Here is a 20,584-nt window from a genome sequence, read left to right as displayed (position 1 = left end):
GTTTGCAAAATTTGCTACATTAAATTGAAACAAATAAAAATCAACCAGTGGATCCCATTCAGCACCCAAGACAGTGGTAAAAACTCATGTATCAGAGGTGATAAATCTTTTACTAATCTCTGTGTTACCTACTTTTGTTGGCCATACTGGCTCTTTAGATTGCCCCACTTGCACCTCCTTAGCCTGGCAACAGCTCTGTTCAGTTTTCATTTTCTCTTTATAGTGAGCAGAAGGGGCAAATGGTTACTCACATACAAGGCTTTTTTTGACAAGCCCTGAAGCTGAGTTGAATTTTCCGGAACTGAAATGCTGCAAAAAACAAGTGCTTGCTCTGACTCCAGTAGCAGATGCAGCCCATCCATTTCCCATTTGGTCAAACATCCCCCAGCACAATTAGCTCTGCAGCACAAGGGGACTGAAGGTCTCAGTAAAACACAGACAATCTACTGGCAACATGTGAGCAGTTCACTTTCCAACAGACTGGAGCACTAAATCTTTTTAAAGATTTTTACTTTTTATAAGAACTGTGGTACTTCTGCAGCCAGACCTATTTCAAGAGCTCAGCCCAGCATCCAGTCCTCATCTCACACTGATTTCTCATACTCTGTCCCATTGCCTGTTCTTTCCAGAAACCCAGCGATGGCTGAGAATGAAGAGGAAAAAGCAGCTGAATGAACAGTTCTCAGCCAATTAACAGGAGCATATAAAGGTAGAACTGTCTCTGAAGTAAATAGATGTTTTACCTTGAAGGCTCTCCGTGGAGAAACTGAAATAAACCTTTTACCAAAGGATGGTTTTGCTCTGAATGGTCCAGTTGTCTGAAAGCAAACAGAATGAGGTGGGGAGACAGGAGCCAAAACCCCTGGTGCCAGTGCAGTACAGCTATGGCTTTTGCAAGATGTTTCTTACCAGACAGAGCACTTCAAGAGTGCTTTGAAGTGAACTAAGCACTTCAAGAGAAACCACAATTTTGTCTGTATGCTCAAGTTCTACTGTACTGGTGCAAATAAAAAAAGCATGATTCCATCCTAGTCTGGATGCAGCTATAAAACTATGAGAATATTTATATTTGTATAGCACATTCTGTTATGGAAAGTGGAATAATTTGTTCCAGGAATAAATTGCTTCTATCCATATATAATTATGTTCACTCCCTTGGCTGTATTATATTACTGTAACTATGCTAGTAAAAGAAAAATTCCACCCCTAAATGACATTATAATGTTTGTTTCAAGCCCATACAAGACCAGGTAATACTTCAGGGAGGCTCTAGGCCTCCTGTGTGGCTCCATTTCCTGCTTCCCCACAGTAGCACTGGAAGGTTACATCTTCTCAGCAGCATATTTTGACTTTTCTCTGGCTCTCCTGCCCACACACCATATACAAGAAGTTGAACTTGCTTCCTCAGTTGCTGTAGATTAGTCATAAGTATGAAAACTATTTCTCATGTACTCTAGATGAATTCTAGACCCTATATCCTTGTGGTCTATCCCAGCAGCTGCAAGGGCAGCTTTGTGATTCCCTTTTTAGGGGTGAAGTCCAGCTGAGCTACTTGCAAACTGGTTAAATGGTCAGAGAGACCAGTGAACGAGGGCATTGAAGGTTTCAAAACAGAATTTCAACCCTGTTCTTAAAAGGACATTACATGGCATACTCCAAAAAGCAGGTTTTTTCCTCAGACTCTTGGCCAAGAACTGTCAGAATACCAAATCTGTGTTTTCTTTATCCCTCCATTTCTAGTGAGGTGTGTGTTGCCTCAGTAGAGTACAAATCTTTCTCTGTCAGACTCATTTCACAGAAAGAAAAGAAGCCTGTGTTAGCAAACTCAGGTTCCTTGGGGCAGGAACAAATCCATTCTGATCCTGAGACCTTAAACACGCACACTAAAAGGCTTATTGACTCCAGCTACTGGTCCTGCCTCCCCCAAAGCCTGTGGGACAGTTAAGCTCCACATGAAACAGCTCCAGGGGTTTAAAGCTCCCTTATCAAGGTAACCCAGAATTAGCACTAGTTTCATTAGTCAGGTTGTAAGCTGCAGTGGTTCAGGATCAGCTTCGGGTGTAATTCCACAAGGTCTGAGAAGGCACCAAGTGAAAAACTAACTGGAGGCAGTTATTGATTCAGCCATCTGCCCTTAATTAACTTCTATTGATGCCCTAATATCACTGGAATAAAATATGGATCAAGCCTGAACTTAGGGCTTGTTCTAAATGGCAGATCAAATCTTGAACTAGACCTTTGCAAAGCTCCTTGTTTTCCTCCCCACCAGCTCATGTTTCAGCTCCTGGTGTGCTAGTTGGAATGCCAGCCCATTCCACATTTACCATGGACTGAAATGTGCAGCTCTGTGGGATGTTTTGGGCAGTTCTGGATGGGTGGGACCCACAACAGCCATTTCCAGTGTGCTGTGCTCTGTAATAGCACTGAGGACCAAGCAACCACAAAAATCCAGAGGTTTCCCTACCAAATGTATGTTAATACTTAAATATTTTGGAGCAGGACCACTGGAACTAAGTTTTATCACATCAGAATGCATTTATGGAGAGTTTCTTAACTAATGATTAGGAGATAATTACTAGTTACCGACTATGAGAGTACAGCAAGTTGTTTAAAGGTGTCCAGGACACATGGGGTAGGTGTGCATTATAAGTTATGAAGTGCTTTTAGACTCTATGTGGGGGTTGGAAAAAGCCAGTATGCATTTATGTAGTACACCAGCACGTTCCTAAATCTCAGCTTTCATTTAATAAAGCAATAAGTCTCTTGCTGTTCCAGTTCTGAAAAAAAGGCAGCAGAATGTAATCAAAGCAGAAATGGCAAAGGGATGTCTGGAAGAACAGTTCTGAAGGGCATGAACTGCACCTGCCAGCACCCAGTACCCAGCAATGGCTTTGGTGTCAACATTTTGGACAAACTCTCTCTCACTGGGGAAAAAAGAAACAAAAAAAACCCCAAACAAACAAACAACTAAACAAAACAAAACAACAAAAAAAGGAGAAATGTGATGGATGAGCACGTTTTTGTGACAATTTCATTTGTTCATCAAATCAGTAAGAGGTTCTACTTCCCATAGCAACCCTAGTTAAAGGCAGCCCCACAAAAGTCCACAGAGCCCAAGAGCAAACGAAAGAGATCACGAAACGAAATGCAGAGAGTTCTTGAGAATCCAGAGAGACACTGTCCTGCTTCAAGCACGTAGTGTTTTACTCTTCCTCTGACCCTAGAGACAAGACTTGGAAACCTTTGGAAGAGCGTTACTACATTTTGTTCCCCTGACTAGACCCTGCTGGTTGCATGGACTGTTCTAACTCAGAAATGCAGTCATATCTATCAGGCATTTATTAACTCTTCATAAAGCAATAAATGCACCCCTCACATAATGTGATCTTACTGTATATATACTCCACGTGGGTCTGTAGTTGCAGTGTTTGCATTTACTCAGGGAGGGACGTTCCGGTTTTGTTTCAGTGTAAGAGGATGGTCACTGTCATGACTTACCCAGTTTGGGACAGAGCCATTCTGGGTGAGCTTGTGACGTTTGTAGAAATCTTCTGGCTCCCCCTCCTTGGGGCTGGCATTGCACAGCATGGTTTTGGGCATTCATCTGATCTTCCGTACATTTTGGCTTCAGCATTAAAACAGGAGATACGGCGCTTACGAGTGAGGCAATCAGTGCACTGTTCAGTGCTGGAACAGCTGAGCTCAAAATGGAAATAGGAATTTCAGATGGGATGTGAGAACAAGGGGGTGTCTTATGCTACAGCCAGCTTAAGTATTACACACAGTTCGTAAGCAAGGAGCGGAGCCAACCCTACCACCAGACTTTATAAACCTGACCTCAGGCAGTCCCCACTGAGATGTGTCTGTGTGACTTGCTCTCAGAGCTGCTGAAGAGAATCTCTTGAAGGTCCTTGTTAAGGTCTTTCAAAGAGACATGGCACAAACTGGACTTATGATTTTCCTACTCATAAGTTTACTACTGGTGGATCAGACCATCAGCCAGGCTTCCAAATTCAAAGCCAGGAGGCACAGCAAACGTAGAGTGAAAGGTACTGGGTCTTAACTGGGAGGAGGGATAGAAGCTTATAGTCTATGCAAATTTACTGTGTACTTTGAATAGCATTGCATGAACCAGAAAATTACATTATACAAATGCTTAATAACAAAGGACATTTGAGTCTATACTATATTTGTCTTTAAAACATTTATATGTGAGTTAGCAAAGCCAAGAATAAGGTGGCAGTATGAGTTATGGAAATAGAGCAATATAGAAGCTGTAAATATATTGCTCTGTTATGTCTGTTTACCTCTGTCAACATTATTCAGAACTCACAGGTACAGCTGAGAGAGGACTCTGGCCAGTCATTCTCAGTTACACAGTTATATTGATTAAAATCAGAAAAATGGAAATTCATGTTTGGGGGGGGAAAGCAGAATAAAGTATTCAGTCTCCAAGGATTATTGTTCAGATTTTTGCACCATTTTCAAATTTTAACAGAATGTCTGTCTAATATTTGTGGAATATTACTCTACTTGTGTGAAAAGTAATGTGAAATGGCAAGTCAAACCAACGAAAAAGAATTAGCAGGAAAAGATAAAGGATCAATTCCCACAGCAAAGCTTACAGAGCAAATACAAAACCACAGAACGCTGTTTGGAGATGTCTGTGTATTTAATTTAAAGACTTATTTCTAATAAAAGAGGGTATGATGGAGGTTACACTGGTGTCAAATATTTGAACTCCTGGCTAATGAAAAAAACGCTTTGATAAAGCCATTGTACAAGAAGATTGCACTGCTCTGGAGCCATGCAGTTATAGATATTGGAACCTCCAGGGTTTTAAGTTTGGGATCCTAAGGACAGGCTGCTTATACACATTTTGTGCCAGCACAGAGTAGCACAGATTGGAAGTCCTGCTTTGGGGAAGCCATGAAGGACAGTGAGGTTAATACCCACAGGCAGCAGGGAATGTGGAGAGGAGCTTTCCAGGGTGCAGCTGGAGGACTGGGGAGGTAACACAGGTCTGTAGGAACGGTGGGTTTGTTAGTTCTGCAGTATGTGAAACAGCTGATTAATTCCTCATGTTCATTACTGGGGCTTCTGGAAGGTCTGGTCGCTGCTGCCACCAAATAATTGCCATCTTGTGCAGTGGAACCATACCTGCTGGTTGTTTGGTGGTGGTGGAATATTACAATGATTTTTTAAAAAAATAATAGAAAAGGAGACATGAAAATGGAGTTATGTGCAAATTAGCTTCTTTTCTTGTTTCACCATATTCTTGGTGCTTTTGTAAGTACTACAAAATAGTGATTCAGAGTGAATTTGTGTGACTTAAGTCCCCAGGCCCTGTCTGTAGTGAGGGAGAGAGGAAGGTCAATCCTGGGAAGGAGAGATTGCAGCTCAACAAGCTTGACTGCAGTACTCAGACTGTCCAGCTGGATTTCATTTGTTGTTCCTCACTGTTGTTAAAACAACAGTTCTGTGAAACTGTCATGCTCATAGAAATAACATTTCTTTGAAAAAATACAACCTGTGTCCTGCTATTATTTGTATGTCACCAGAGTGTACAGGTTCAAAAGAAAATGATACATTTTCTGTATATTAGATACCAACTCACTAAATAATGATCAGCTGCAACAATCCATGGTTTTCAAACAGTTACTAGGATGAAGTCCATGATAAACTATGAGAATGAAAGGTAGAGGTGGGTTCCTTCTGTTTTTTATAGGAATCCTGCAGGAATTCTTTCATTAAGGACAAATCTTTAAAAATAATCAAAACACATCTCAGCAATGCAGCAACCCATTATATTTTGAAACAGCTTTTAATATATAATTTTTTAATTTGTGTGTGTGTGCATGTCTGTTAATTTATGTATATTGATTTTATTTAAGAAAAAGATGACCTGAAGACCCAGATTGACAAATTGTGGCGAGAAGTAAATGCTCTGAAAGAAATGCAAGCGCTCCAAACAGGTAAAGCAGCTTACACTGGTCAATGGCTTCCAGAAGTTCTCACTACCTCTCCTCTCCCCTTCACTCCCATCCCTCTCTCTCATGGGATTTTGTGACTAAGATATACAACTGCTTAAGAGCGTGGTGTGCCACAGGTGTACCAGTGAGACAAGTGTGGAAGGAAGGATTCAAATGAAATCAAGTCTGAACAAGTGATGATTCTTCACTAAGAGCAAGAGTCAATCTGGAGCAAAAACTACGTTTGTCTTTGTACAACTTCGAGCTGTGAGTTTTGGTATCATCAAAGGCAACAACACAACGAGGGTTTCTGGGTTTGAGGGTTTAAATGGTCAGAGTGAGGTGCCCAGCTTTGATATGAACATGGGCTAACTAGAAAGGCAAAAGTATTCATGGAAAAGGCTGAGAATACTCCCAAAAGGAAGCTAAAAGGACTGAGCCTATTTAAAATGTGCAGTTTGCAACATTCAAGTTTGAATGTTGCCATAAAACTTCGAAGTTATATCCACTGTGAGTTCAGAAATACCCTGAACCAATGTGCAGAGTCCTTTAAGTATTTAAATAACCAGGTGGAAATTTCCAAACAAAATGGGAAGGATAAATACACATGCACCTACTAGACAGTTGTGCTTTTTCACAGCTGTTGACGTAAAATTTGGCATTTAATCTTGTACAAGAAGACACTACAGAGGAAATTACATCATTCCCATGAAACAGAACATATTTTCCTTAGGGATGGTAATATCTGGGTTGTCCAGTTTTATGCCTTGGGTTACATAGAGCTTTTTGAGCTTTACAAAATATTTTTATTTCAAAGGTCTTATAATAAGGCTTTAGAAGTTTCTTAAAAGAGGGAGCCTGTGCTAGACAAGTAACTCTTGTTCAAAAGTAACTCTTGTGTTGCTTCCAGAAGGAGCTTGAGAGTAAGCACGCAGTGGCTTAGAAATGAAACCAGAGCCAGGAGATTTTTTATCCTCAAAACTTATTTTGAGCTTTATTCTAAATTCATAACCCACACTGTTCAACTGGATTCCAAATCTGGCAAAAAGAGACCTATCACCACCCCAGCTCTGACTGTATTTGTTAATGTCCTTATGATAACTGAAAAAGGAGCTGCTTTTTTAGCTTGTGGACATTTCTAAAATACACATTAAAAATCTGATTTCTTCTTTTGCTTGAGTTTCCTGGGTCTCCTTTTTACTTGGTGTGAAATGTGAAATGCTGACACACACCACTTTGCAACATATACTTTCTCCCTAAAGATGGCCAGTCTTTATCATTGATGCAGCATTGCTGAAGTAGATAAAGTCTCTCTGATCTTTCCCACAAACATAAATTTGTTAAAGTACTCCACATTTAACAAATATGTTCATCACTCCTCTTTGGCCATTAGCAGTTGGAAGGGTTAAAATTTGAAATTTAAGCTCTAATATAAAATTATGACCATGAAATGCAGCTAAGGAATGCAGTGAATAGTACAACTGGAAATATTAAAAACTGAGACATAGAATATGGTCCAAAGTGGATTTCCATATCCTGTTGATCAGAGACATAATTACTTTCTTACAAGAACAGATGACAGGAATTAGAAACAGATTATAGAAAACATCAGGGCAGAAGATGTTGTAAGTACAAGATGGGGTTAAGCAATAAATGAAATAATCTGCAAGTAGCCACATGTAGGACTCTAAAAATAATTGTCACAGGAGTTTATTCAAGGCCTTTGCTACCTCCCTCAGCTCAGAAGGAACACTCCATCAAGGAGGGTTCTCTTGCTGTAAGTATTTTTCTTGGGAGAATCAGTTTTTCACATATCTGCATTAGGAGAGTTGGAAGGCAAAGTTTAAGGATTCCCTCACAGACCTTGGGCTGGAAGGACTCCGACAGCGGCTCTGCAAGGCCATTCCAGTTACAGAGCATATGCCAAATTAATGTTCTAGTGCATTTGGACTTTACATCAAGACTTCCCTTATATTTTCCACTAGAAGTAAGAGCAAACAGATTTATAAATGCAAATATTTAGAAGATTTGGTCCAGATTGTCCTGCAAGCTCAGTAATAAGTGTGCACTTTTTAAAAGTGCTTATAGTTGTAAGTCACTTTACTTCATTTGAATTTAGAGTTTGAAGGGGGAGACTTCGTTAGAAAGAAATTAACACCTAAAGAGGTGAATATGAATTCTGCAAGTGGAAATACACTTTTATCAATCATTCAAAGACTTGCATTATAAATTTCAAATTAATATTTTTTTCTGGTAAGCAGGACACATTTAATACAGCACTTTTCTCTCCTGCCCTTGCTTGTTGGAAACTGAGCTTAGTTAAGGTATAAAAATTTACTTTACTTTAGCACTTAAATAGCATAAATATTAAAAGACATTTAGATCTGTCTCTACTATAATGCCAAATAAAGGTTTCCTGATGACCAACTCACATCTGCCAACAATACAATCCATACCTCATCCATTCAAGACTGATGAAATAAGGTAAAAAATGTGTGAAAGCAGGATTATTCAGTAAAAGAAGAAGCTCCACTCTGTGAAGTCAAAGCCTTTCACTTGCTGAGGGACTTGTCTGCTCCATTTTCAACATACCTTTAGAAAATTATCATTAGAAGAGCCATTACTGAAAGCTCTTGCCCACACTTGTACTGAACGTACAAACTCATTTCTATTCCCAGTGTGTCTCCGTGGGACAAAGGCCCATAAGAAGTGCTACCTCATGTCAGAAGGCACCAAACATTTCCATGAAGCCAATGAAGACTGCATAACCAAGGGAGGGACGCTGGCTATCCCAAGGAATAATGAGGAAACAAACATTCTCCGAGATTATGGCAAGAGAAGCACGCCCAGAGCATCCGAGTTTTGGCTGGGGGTCACTGACATGATAAATGAAGGGAAATTTGTTGATGTCAATGGTATGGTTCTGCAGTACTTCAACTGGGATCGTGCCCAGCCCAACGGGGGCAAGCGTGAAAACTGTGTGTTTTTTTCTCTTTCATCCCAAGGCAAGTGGGTGGATGAGGTGTGTCGTACCGCCAAAAGATACATTTGTGAATTCCTGATCCCATAATTACAGATGCAAAAGACCATAGCCATGTTTCTGGTTAACATGCAGTTTTGCTTAGTAACCCCTCCCACTTAGGATGTGGTGAGTTAAAACTATCCATCTCCTGCGTCGTACTCACTCCTTCCTGAAACACAAGTTTGCTCTGTTAAGTTATTTTCTATTCAGATGCTAAAATATTATGTTTTCTGAGTGCTCTTATTATGTACAGGGATATATATTATGTTTTGACCCAGATTATATCATATTTTGGCATATTATTTCAACCTGGTGTTTGTGTTGCTGGATTTCACCTCCTATCTCTGTACTTTATTTACAAAAGATTGCTGTATGATGACCCTTCCCAATATAAGGTGTAGGGATCCTCTCAGTTCCAGAGCTTAAGAGGGACTTTGGCATTATGTGAGCTCCTGTGAAAAACAGCCATTATCTTGATAGAGCTTAATAGGATGTATCTCTGACCAAGAGTTTTACCTATGGGTTAAGAATGGAGAATGAAACAGAAAAATCTGATGGTAATTTTTACGCTACCTGCAGCTCACAACGATACAATGCTAGAAAACAGGGGAGTGGCTGTTTTAAAATACCAGTTTGCTTCTTAATGTCTCAATTATGGTTAAATATTAGATATCATTTGGAACATTCCCATAGAAGAAACCAACCTGGAACTAGATCACACCTCTACTGTGTAAAGCCTTAATAATCCTTCTCTCCTGCAGCATCAGACAGGCTTTATCACCCAGAGAGTCACACTGCCTGAAAGCACAGGGAGGGAGGGAGGATCCCCTTTCTGGACACAACATCCCACCTCTTCCCGTGGGAAAGGCAGGATGAGTGGCACAAAAGAGTGGGGCCAAACCACAGCTCAAACCATGGCCACATGCAAATTTTCCCAACTTAAAACCCGACAACTGAAAACAAAGTAAAACACGCTGGTTGCTTTTTGGTGTTCTTAACCTCGCAACAGAGATTTGCCTTCATGTCATAAATAGCATTTTCTCTATTGTGGATAGGAATTTCATTTAAATATTTTAATATATTGCTGCTTGGAGGCTCAATCCTACTTCTTACTTTTTAAATGTGCAAGATTTTCTTAAATTATGCAATAAATTTGCAATTACTGGTATTTAATTGTTGTAGTATTTTTGACAGCTTATGCATCCATGTGAAGGCCATTCTTTCCTAAGACTTTTCTTGAGGATTCAAAAAGGGAACTTTTTTTTTACTGTTGTGCTTACAGGCCACAGGACAAAATTTGGATTCCTACTTGCCAAATGCTGTATGAGATGCAACTATTCAATGCATCACTGTAATATGTGGTAATTAAATTAATTTTCAACTCATTCCAATCCATTTTCATTCATCCTGTGCTTATGTATTTGGCCTGATTTTGAATTCTCTCACTTAGCTCCTGAGCCGAAATAGGGAAGCAAAAGGTCCCCATTTATATACAATTTTCTTTCAAAATGTAGCCTTTGCTAAGGTTGGGGTCGGTATTCCTGTTACCTACACTTTTACGTTATTAAAAGTCTGAAGTAATTTTGTATGGCTTCTTTACCTCTGGCTTGTCTGAAATAAGTCAGTATCTCAGCATATCCCTACAGTCAGATTGAAAACTCACCAGCAATTCCAGAACTTGTTTACCTTTGAGGAGTTTATACATTTATGTCCCATCCAATCTATTTCAGCCAAGCTTCTGAAGTTGTATGCAGGAATGTTTATGGATATTTTTGGTGGATGTTTATCAGCCAGTGGACACAGATACCAAACTTTGTTCAGCAGTGATTTAGTACATGAAGACAAAACCCACCTTACACAAATCAATTTGAAGCTTCCCAACAGGATGATTAGTTAAGAAATAACAAAGAGACATAAAGCAACAGGGAAAATGATGGTGGAAAATTCATGTGGATAGAATTGGAGAGCAGATGGTGGGAGATTTCCTCCAGAAATATCTGTAGTGAGAGCAAGACAGAAAACGAAGTGAAAACACAGCAGGGAGACAAACTTTGTCCTGTCAAAGTAACTGCCACAGTCTTTCCTCTCAAAGGCCAAATGTGCCCATGAGGAATGAGCTCAGGGTGAGGGGGAGTATTTGCTGCCTGCTGGGCCTGCTCTGCCCCACTGCTGCACCAGTTCTTTCCCCCAGACCATCACTCCTACCTTTCTTCTTTCCTGATAAACATGTGGCATTTCCCATCTTTTCCATTCGAGCCCATCAGGCTCCCTTCTCTACACTGGTTTCCCACTATCATTCTCTGAAATCATCTGAGCTCTCCCAGTGACATTTCCCCTTCCAGTTCCAACTCTGGGTTCCTGTCTCTGCAGAAGTCCCACCAGGCTGTGCCCCAGGGCCACCTGCTCCCCAGCACACCTGTGTCCAGCAGCTGAAGGGCTGGAAGAGCTGGAGTTCTGCAGCTGGGGCATCCTGCTTGCAGAGGGGTGCTGTGTCACGGGGTGGGCACTCACACAGTGATTCCCACTTGAACCCTGGATAGGGAAGAAAAGATTTTAAAAACTTTTTGTGGTAATGAACAAAACCTTTTACTGATACATTAGGGCCAGGCACCTGTGGATTGCACATTTAAATAGACAGGCTGCTTATAAGCTAGAGATATTCAGACCTAAAACATGGGAACATGATACACATGCTAAAGCACCACAGTTTTTATTGTTCTATGCTTATGCAGAAGAAATGTGGAAAATTCCACAAACATATATCACCTCTGTCAGGATAATCAGAGATGAATACACGTGTAATTAAAAAGAAAAGTAGCAGCAGCACAACAGGGACAAGACTCTACAGAGGGTTTAGTTGTAAAGTAAAGGATGTACTTTTAAATGAGCTGCCTTTATATTGTATCACAGCTATGAGAGCTGCTAGTAATTACTAAACCCTTCAAAATTAAAGTAATCTCCCTCTCTCTAATTCAAACAAATATAATGAAAAATAGCTTTTCCAGGAATACTTAACCTCCTCAGAGGCACAGTGCCATTTATCTTTGTTTTACTAAAGTACTACACTATTTTTCCATATAATGATAATCATTTTGCAAAAATAAAACATACATCTTTAGGGAAAATGGAATAGAAACCTCCTAGAGTTGCACTATTAGGGCATGACCCAAAGTTCTTCAAAGTGAATGGAAAGATTCCTGTTGAAATCAAGGGGGTCTCAACCAGAATATCCCAAACTCTTAGTTCACAAATGTTGAAGTACAATCTGCTTTAAGACAAGTGCTCCTGCAGAAGATGTTTGTTCAAAAGGCAGAGTTGCCAGGATCTTTTACTTTTTCAGAAAATCCAGTGTAAATGAAAAGACTCATTCTCCTCCTTCAGTAGCAGTGAGATTTTCCTTCCCAGTGAAGGAAGCACAGGAGCAGAACTAGGTCTTGCTTTGGAAACCTTTCACTTGTGAAATCCTTCAGTCCATTCCAAGCGAAAATCCTGATGTACGAAGTACTGAAGCAAAAGGACTGTTTTTCAATTTACTTCAACAGACTTTGGGCCAAAACAAGACTTGTCACCCTTCTTCTATTTTTACTGGCTATCACCCTGGTTTCATTCCTGGAGATGTTTAAACTAGCAAATGCAGACATCAGGTCAAGAAGAACTAGCAGAATTAGCCCTTTGCAAAAGACAACTGATTTGTTTAATTTTTTCTTATATGTTGCCAGAGTTCCTTATTCTAACATAAAATATGAGCATGTCCTGTGTTCAGAGCCTTCTGGTGCACCTTGGCAAAACAAAGTGCCTGTTCCAAAATGCTTACAGTCTAGATAGACAAAAGGAAGATCCTTATCCCCATTTTACAAAGGGATAGCTGAAGCATTAAAGAATTAAGGATTGAAATTAAGCAACTTTGAGCAAGGAGAGGAAAATTAATTCTTCTGGAACCAGTACCTCAGCCACTAGGGTGTCTTTCTTTTCCAAGAGGGCAAGGGATGAATATCCCACCATCTCGAGCACAGACATATCCCTCCATCCTGGGTGCAGTGTCTGAGTGGGAATGTGGGAACAGCTGAGTGGGAATGTGGGGGCAGCTGAGTGGGAATGTGGGGGACAGCTGAGTGGGAATGTGTGTGTGTGGGAACAGCACAGGGACTGAGCAGGCGGGAGGATCAAGGTGCCAGATAACAAAGATGTCAGCTGGGAGAGAGAGGAGGGCAAGGATTGTTCCTGCCACAACTACTCTGTCCTCTGACAGGGACCATGAATTTCCCTTCTATTAAAAAAAAAAGTGCACATCAAATTAACTTTATTTTTGATTCCTGGGTCAGGTAATGCTGTTTTAAACATTCAATTGACAAATATTATCTTTCATATTTACCCCAGTATGTCCAGACTAATTCTGTTACTGCACACCATGTGATCAGTGTAGCCAATAATGAGTTACTGTAGAACTGCTCTATAAATCTACCATGCTTTTAAACTAATTACCATTCTACATATTTAGCTGAGCAATCAGTCTAAGCTAAATACAGCAAAGTGAAAAATATCAAGATTAGAAGGATGAAGCAAACTGTGCTTGTATCTGATTAAGCACAGAACAATATGCTGAAGTGCAAACATGGATGCTGGAGGCAAATGTGTTTTAGGAAGCCTGTCCAAGTTTGAAAAGGCACTATTTCAGATATTTTCACTTTAGCCTGATGAAGACTGAGATATTTGTCTTGGTTCAAATATGTATATTATATTTATAATATTACGATTTTAATTGGTTAGAGAAATGAAAACTATATCTGTTCCTATTGCAAATATATTTCATACATGCGACACGAAGTTAAACTATTTCCTATAAAAATGTGGCTGACACAAAGATTTAAGACTCTGTAGTCCGTAGTGTTGAGGCATAATTAGGTCCACTAGGTGAGAAACAGCTTCCTCTGTTCCAAGCACCAAGGTCAGAATTCAAATATTGTCTTCAAAGATGTTTACTCATGCCTAACTTTCTCTTGGCCCTGGAGTTATTGGCATTATCAACCCATTCTTATTGTTAATCATCATTTGTATGACCTGCAACCACCTAGCATGCTCTTTTGCTGATTAAAACACAACATTTGCTGAGAATGTTGCTTACCAAGAATCACTGTGACCATTTTGGAACATTATAAAAGGTAGTTGAAAGGCATTGCTAAGAAGCCCTTTGTCCTCTCTTAATCCTACATGTCATAAAATCTGTTGTGTGAAGACAATGTCATGAATATTGCTTAGTCCCCAGTTTATAAAACCTTTGGTACTAATTCTCTTTTGTGTTTACTAATGCAAAAATCTCAGTGGAATTTCTCCACTGCTTTAAATGAAATTAAATTCTAACTGCCTGATCTGCTAGGCTGCTTCCCATGTCTGTAAGATGGAACACACATAACTGGTTCAAAATGGTATCAGGTGCAAAATTTTACTAATATGCTGCAGTACTTTGAGATCTTCCTAAAGATGTGTGTTTAATCCGGACAAGGGATCTTTCAGTGAGGTGTAATGTTTTTGTTTATGTTTTCTTGTAATTTATTCCTGAGTTTAACTGACAGGACTACATTCTCATGGGCTGCTTTGCTGGTGTTCCCAGTATAAAGAAGGTGAACCACTTCATGTGGTTTCCCTAGCAAGGAAATCACATACGAACATCGTCTTTAAAAGGTTCTTTTCAGGTGATCCTGTAAGAAAGCATTTATCTTGAGACTGGCCAAAGAAGTTCCTGTGATAGTGGATGGTTCTTGTGGAGAATCCATCTGAGTTCTTGGGATCAGCCCAGATTACATTGTGGAATCCTGGAATGTGTATGAAGCGAATGCAGCTTTTGAGGCCAGAGGCAGGTACCAAAGAAAACATCTTCTGTTTTCTCTTGTACACTCTGCTACGGAGACACTGGAAAAATGGAAGACAACAGGCTCATAGGGATTTTATAAGCATGTGAATCTTCCCAGACCTTGGCCCGCATGGCACTATAAATTTTCCTGCAATATATTTGCCAATATATGGCATTTAAGTAGCATCCACTGGATCTTGCAAACATATCAGGGGCACTAGGAGACTTGATGCAGTCCCTGTCCCTCAGAGACAAGCTTTGCTGTCTTTTTTCAGAATTTTAAATCCAGGTTTTTAGGTCTTCATTAAATGCCCTACTGAAACTTGGTGCTGTACTAGTGTTAAAATAAAATCAGAAGGTTTCTTAGGAAATATAAACTGTACCTGCTGACATGTGTGTGTGTTTGCAGCTGTTCAATAATGTTAATGACTAGAATCTAAGTTCTAGAAAGAGTTAAATGAAGAAGCTGCTAACAGCACCTTCCCTGAGCAGTGTGTACCATACATCACTATACCTCAACCTGGAACACTGATGGTCTGCCAGACACCACAAGGAAGCCTGAAAAATGGTCTCTCTCCTTTCAAAAAATCGATCTCATGCAGATGACCAAACCATCAAGACAAAATAAAGAGATATGTTAATATGAGTAATAAAAACATAATAAACTCATATGAAACACATTTTCACAAGATAGTAGGTGCCCCTTGGTTTTCAGAAAGGTTGAGAAGCACTCTAAGCACAACAGAAGAGCTTTTGTAGTTATAAGCAATTTATTGGTTGGCTGGTCCATGTAATAACGGTTTATTAAGGAATATATCAAGCACTCTGTAACCTTTGACAAATTATTTATAAGTGTTAATTAACGAGAAACATCTTTTTCTTAGCATGCTGCCAGCATGATCAATCTGTTTTTAGTATCATGAAAGACATATGCCCCCAATAGTCTCATTTGGCTTTCTTGGCAAGTGGGAATAAGTAGGAGTGAATAAGCAAGGTCACATATGAAACATTGATTAGAAGGAAATGATTACCATATGAATTGGGTAATTCTACTGAAATATTGAGGGAAGGTGATCAGAATAGAATGTTCTGGAGACTCTGCCAGTTTTCTTTCCCAGGCATTGCATTTAGTAGTATTGCATTAAAAGAAAAGAGAAAAAGGCCATTGGTCAATAGGGAGGGAAATGTCAAGTTTTACTCAAGGTACAGATGTTCTTCATTATGCAGGGTACATAAAATCTGAGAAAGAAACTCATTAGTAGAGCTGGGTGAATAATGGGTTGTCTGGTTTTGTGGTCAAGCAAAAAAAAGCAGAAGGAGAAAAATGATCAAGCAAAGCAGAAAATTTTTGAGGGTTTCGATTTTTTTTAGTTTTCTTTTCTTGGAGGGAAGAAGAAAGAGAGATTAGATGCAGAGAAGGGAGCTAGGGAGAAAGGAAGAAAAAAAAAAAAAAAAAAGGAAAAGCTGATCTCTGCTCTCTAATCAGCTTTACCTGGTAGCAATTGTACAAGCTATCCTCTCCTGAACAGCTGATGAGAGCAAATAATTTTCAGGATTGAATGATTAGGGTATGTCTACAGTGTCAAATCCTTTAAGTTAAACATCCTGAGACAGCTAGACATGAGTTTCCTCTTTGGAAGCTATGTAGTCACTAATCATGGAGCAGAAAAGCTTTGCTGGCAACTGTCTGACCCAGATGCTATGGGTGCACCTTTTGTCTTTAAACTCAAACCTGAGAAAGCAAGAACACACCAACTGTTTCATAAGTCTTCCTTAGCTGCTGTGTCAACCAGGTACTACTAAAAGGTGATATTAATACTTTCTTTTTGTCATGATACAGTAAACTTTGCTGGAAATATCTTGGTAGGTTAAGAACTTCTCCTACCTATGCTTCTTCCCACCTTCCTGCTTGACAGTGCTGTATACACTACACAGGCATCTCTGCTCCCCTCTTGTGTCAGGAAAGAGTTGGGGTCTTCACAGATACAGTTGACTTTTATTGAGGAAAAAGTTAAATAGTACCTTATCAAGCTCTGCTGCCAAAGGGATGACACTAGTTGTTAGAAACTAATGAATCATGTGAAAAACATTCAGGAATATGATCTTTAGCTGAGAGGACTGAGATCTGCTTTTTAACACTGTTATATGTTACATTTGACTACTCCAATCACGTGCTGAATATTTGTAGCAGAGGATCCCCCCATTAGAGTCTTGTGTGTAGCTTAGGCCCACAAAAGTGTGTGTTTGGAGATTTTTATTAATCTATTATGAGAGTTCTATATTACCACTGAAGACAGAATAATTGTGAAGAGTTTTGTGAGTTGTATCAAAGAGTTAAAATGCTGGATTCTCTCCAACTGTGGAATAGAGGCTCCACCACAGAAGTGTTTTGTGCCAAGAAAAGCAATTTAAAAATGAGTAATGAGGGCATATTGTTAACCATTACTCTTTAAAGATCTATTTTTCATTTTTAAAGTCTGTGCAAGCCGCAGACTATTTTTGGAGGTAAGTCTCCCTTTGGTCCCTCTTCAAAACCACAGAATATATATATTTTCATTGAGTAGGGAAAGGTGAATACCTTAAATCAAACATCTTGTGCATGACTTTCAGGGGAACTCATGACCAGGTTTTAAGGAGTACATTTAGACTTGAGACCCAAGGTCCAACAGCGTTCAACACTCAGTAATTAAGACCTTTTGAAAATCCAGCTACTTGGTGCCAACATGAGATTCTAGCCTTTGGAAATTTCTCCTCTGATAGGGACATACCAATACACTGGTTTTTCCAGGTTGAAATGAAATCCAATATGTCCATTAATTTGCACTTCCATAAATGCTTTTTTTCCTCATTAGATCATCTTAACACTAAGTTAGTAGATTAGGCAACTGTGGCTGCTTTTTTTTGCTACTCAATTACAGGATCAGTAGATGTCAGGATGTAAAGGAATGGAATGCTAGCCTCCTACTGAATTCAAATTGACTTTCAGGCAAAACAAAAATTAGCTGAAAGTCCATAAAATAGTCCACTGAGTTGTACTTAACGTGCACAGGGGAGAATTCCCACAGTCTTGCCAAGGAAATAGAGTTATGACTGCAAACCAGATGTGATGTGCTTCACTGGGATGACAGAGATTCAGAGAGAGAGTGAAACAAAGGCAAGATAAACAGATAAACAGTGCACAGTCATCCAAAAGGAAATGAGAGGGGAGTGTAGGACTTATGATACTTCTTTCTGCAAATGCATCACACACTGAAGTTCCTTTAAAATATAAGCTGGATTCAAATCCCTCACAAATGAAATGTCACTATGTCACTTGCTTTTAACAGCTTTCAACCCACTGGCACCCCCAAACCAGAAATAACCCTTAAACCTTGGTGGCATTGCCCAGGAACAAACCCTAAATCCAGATGCACTCCACACCTGGCAGCACTCCCCAAATCTGGCAGCACACACCTGACACACATGGTAACCCTCCCAAACCCTGGAGTTTCCCCCCAAACTGACAGCAGACACCACACTCAGGCACACCCCCAAAACCTGTTGGCAACCTCCAAACCCAAAAACTCTCCCAAGCCCAGGGACACATCTTAAACCCACCAACAGTCCCACAAGTCCAGAAAGAACCCCCAGATACACCCCCGAACCAGGCACCTTCCCCCAGGCCAGGCAGCCCCCCCAAAACTGACAGCACCCCCCTAAAGCTGGCAGCACTACCCAGCCCCGGTGGGCTGAGGCTGTGCCATGACCCCCCAGCTCAGCCAGGACAGGGAACGGAGGCCAAAGCATGGAAGGCGCTGCCAACCCTGAGGAAGAAGACAACCCATCCCTGAACAGTTCCGAGAAAGGCAGAGGAGGATGACTGACAAATGAGTGTGGGATCTCCCAGTGCAGACCAGCAGACTTTATTGTGCCAGGTGAGGGGGTTCAGCACGGGGGGCTGGCACACGGCTGGCCCTGCGCTGCTTTCCTGGACGGCTGTAGGGCTTTCTCGCCCGCCGTTCCTGCCGTAAGAGGTGCCGGATCCGTATGGGCCCAAACTGGGAGCAGTTGTCCCTCTTGATGGCCATGGTGTCGTGGGAGCCTCCCGAGCTGGCGTTGTGCTGCACCATTGTGAAACGGAACAGGCTGGTGGTGAGCACTGGGAGAGCCTCTGCCCCAGCAGTGCCGGGCTTTGGTTTCCTGACGCTCCTCCACCAACCCAGAGGGAACAGAGGGATGTGTGTGAGGGCCCAGAGCCCCTCCAACTACCCTCCCCCCTACGCAGCCCAGGGCAAGCTCCTTCTCCAAACCCCTCTCCTCGCCTCTGCAGATAACACTGATGCCCAGTATCCTTTGATGCTGGCATTGGTGATGATGTCACAGTGGCTGCCATGACATCACCACCACTCATCTGTGGCATCCCCCTCATGTGTGTTGACAGGCTCCCTGTTGATAGCAGGCACACCTGTAATGGAAAGCATGGGAACAGGAGTGGGGCCAGCTCTGTAGGGATGTGGAGAGCACTGAGAGCGGGGACTGGGATGCACCAAACAAGGGGGTGGGGACCTTGGAAAGTTTGCGGGTTGGGGATGTTCAAGTGTGTGACAGGGACAGCACCAAGCCCAGAGGTGGGGACCTCACTGAGTCTGGAGTTGGTGACAAGGCTAAGAATGTGCACTGGTTTGGGATTTGTGACCAAAGCAGTGTGGGTGACACAGCACTGCCCGAGCCACGGCTGAGCAGGGAGTGCACAGTGCTGAGGCCTTTTCTGCTCCTCAGCCCTGCACCAGTGAGCAGGTTGGGCACCAGACATTGGGAGGGGACACAGCTGGGACAGCAGACTCCCTTAACCCAAGGGATTATCCCACACCTCATGATGTCTGCTCAGCCCCTCGTCTGCTGCTCCCAGACCAGCAAGGTGCTGTGTGGCTTGTTGTGGGCCACTCTTTTTGCATCACTTGTTTGGTTCTGCTTTGTTTTCCGTATTAAACTGTCTTAGCCCATGAGGTTTTGCATTTTTACCTTTCTGATCGTGTCCCCCCTCTCGGCGTGGAGGAGAGCGTGTCAGTGGCTGCGAGGGACTCAGTCGCCCACTGGGATTAGAGCAGGACAGCCTGGACATGGGCACTACTGGGCACAGGGTGCCATCTCTTGCCTGCTGTGCCAAGAAGGTGGAGTAGGGGGACTCAAATCCCACCCCAGTATTCAAAGCACATGGACTCATTCCTCAGTTTCCCCTTCCACAGTTTCCTGAGCAAGCCAGAGGGTACAGCCAGCACCAGCCCCGTGCTGGTGGTGTCCTGAGGAAGTTCTGTGGGCACAGATCCCTTGGCCCCGGTGCCTCTGCTGACTCCAGGTCGCTGCCGGTGGTCTCTGGCGGTTTTCCCCACCCTGTAGAACACCTGCAGTGGTTGCCCAGTTGGGTGGGATCCGATGGGGATCACCCTCAGGGCTGCGATCTGACCCAGGACTTTTAAGGGAAAACGCACATTTTCCTGCGAACCACGAGAACCTCCGGGCAGGTGGAAAGATCAGTGAGAGCTACAAAAGAAATGCTTTCAAAAGCATAACGAATCAGCCTTATTTTCCCAAATTTTACAGCTCTTTCTGATTGTGTGTTCCAGCGCAAGCAGCGCGCGGTCCCTCTGGAATTCCTGCTGGCCAGGCCGGGCACTGACGGCCGCCGGCAGCCCGAGGCGGGGCATCCCCCGCGTCCTCATCCCGGCCCCTGGCACAGGGACAGCGGCAGAGGGAGCGGCCCAA

At 41.8% G+C, this 20,584-nt stretch overlaps 1 protein-coding gene across 1 annotated transcript; it reads left to right on the top strand.

Moving 5' to 3' along the window:
- The first annotated feature begins 3,934 nt into the window (after positions 1-3,934).
- Positions 3,935-9,042, top strand: CLEC3A (C-type lectin domain family 3 member A). The gene is made up of 3 exons (XM_027697677.1): positions 3,935-4,049; positions 5,895-5,975; positions 8,651-9,042. Exons 1-3 carry the CDS (start codon positions 3,935-3,937, stop codon positions 9,040-9,042), a joined length of 588 nt encoding a protein of 195 aa, XP_027553478.1.
- Positions 9,043-20,584: the final 11,542 nt, after the last annotated feature.

This window comes from Neopelma chrysocephalum, unplaced genomic scaffold (genome assembly GCF_003984885.1).
Source record: "Neopelma chrysocephalum unplaced genomic scaffold, ASM398488v2 Primary Assembly neopelma1_121, whole genome shotgun sequence".
Lineage (NCBI taxonomy): Eukaryota > Metazoa > Chordata > Aves > Passeriformes > Pipridae > Neopelma > Neopelma chrysocephalum.
The sequence above is the reverse complement of the archived record's forward strand: the minus strand, read 5'-3'. Positions and strand labels throughout refer to the sequence as shown.

Bases quoted from the DNA above. Each gene is read 5' to 3' on its own strand.
- CLEC3A (XM_027697677.1), top strand. From the start codon at position 3,935: ATGGCACAAACTGGACTTATGATTTTCCTACTCATAAGTTTACTACTG. The intron at 4,050-5,894 runs GTACTGGGTCTT...ATTTTATTTAAG, and splicing joins CAGCAAACGTAGAGTGAAAG to AAAAAGATGACCTGAAGACC. The intron at 5,976-8,650 runs GTAAAGCAGCTT...TTCTATTCCCAG, and splicing joins AATGCAAGCGCTCCAAACAG to TGTGTCTCCGTGGGACAAAG.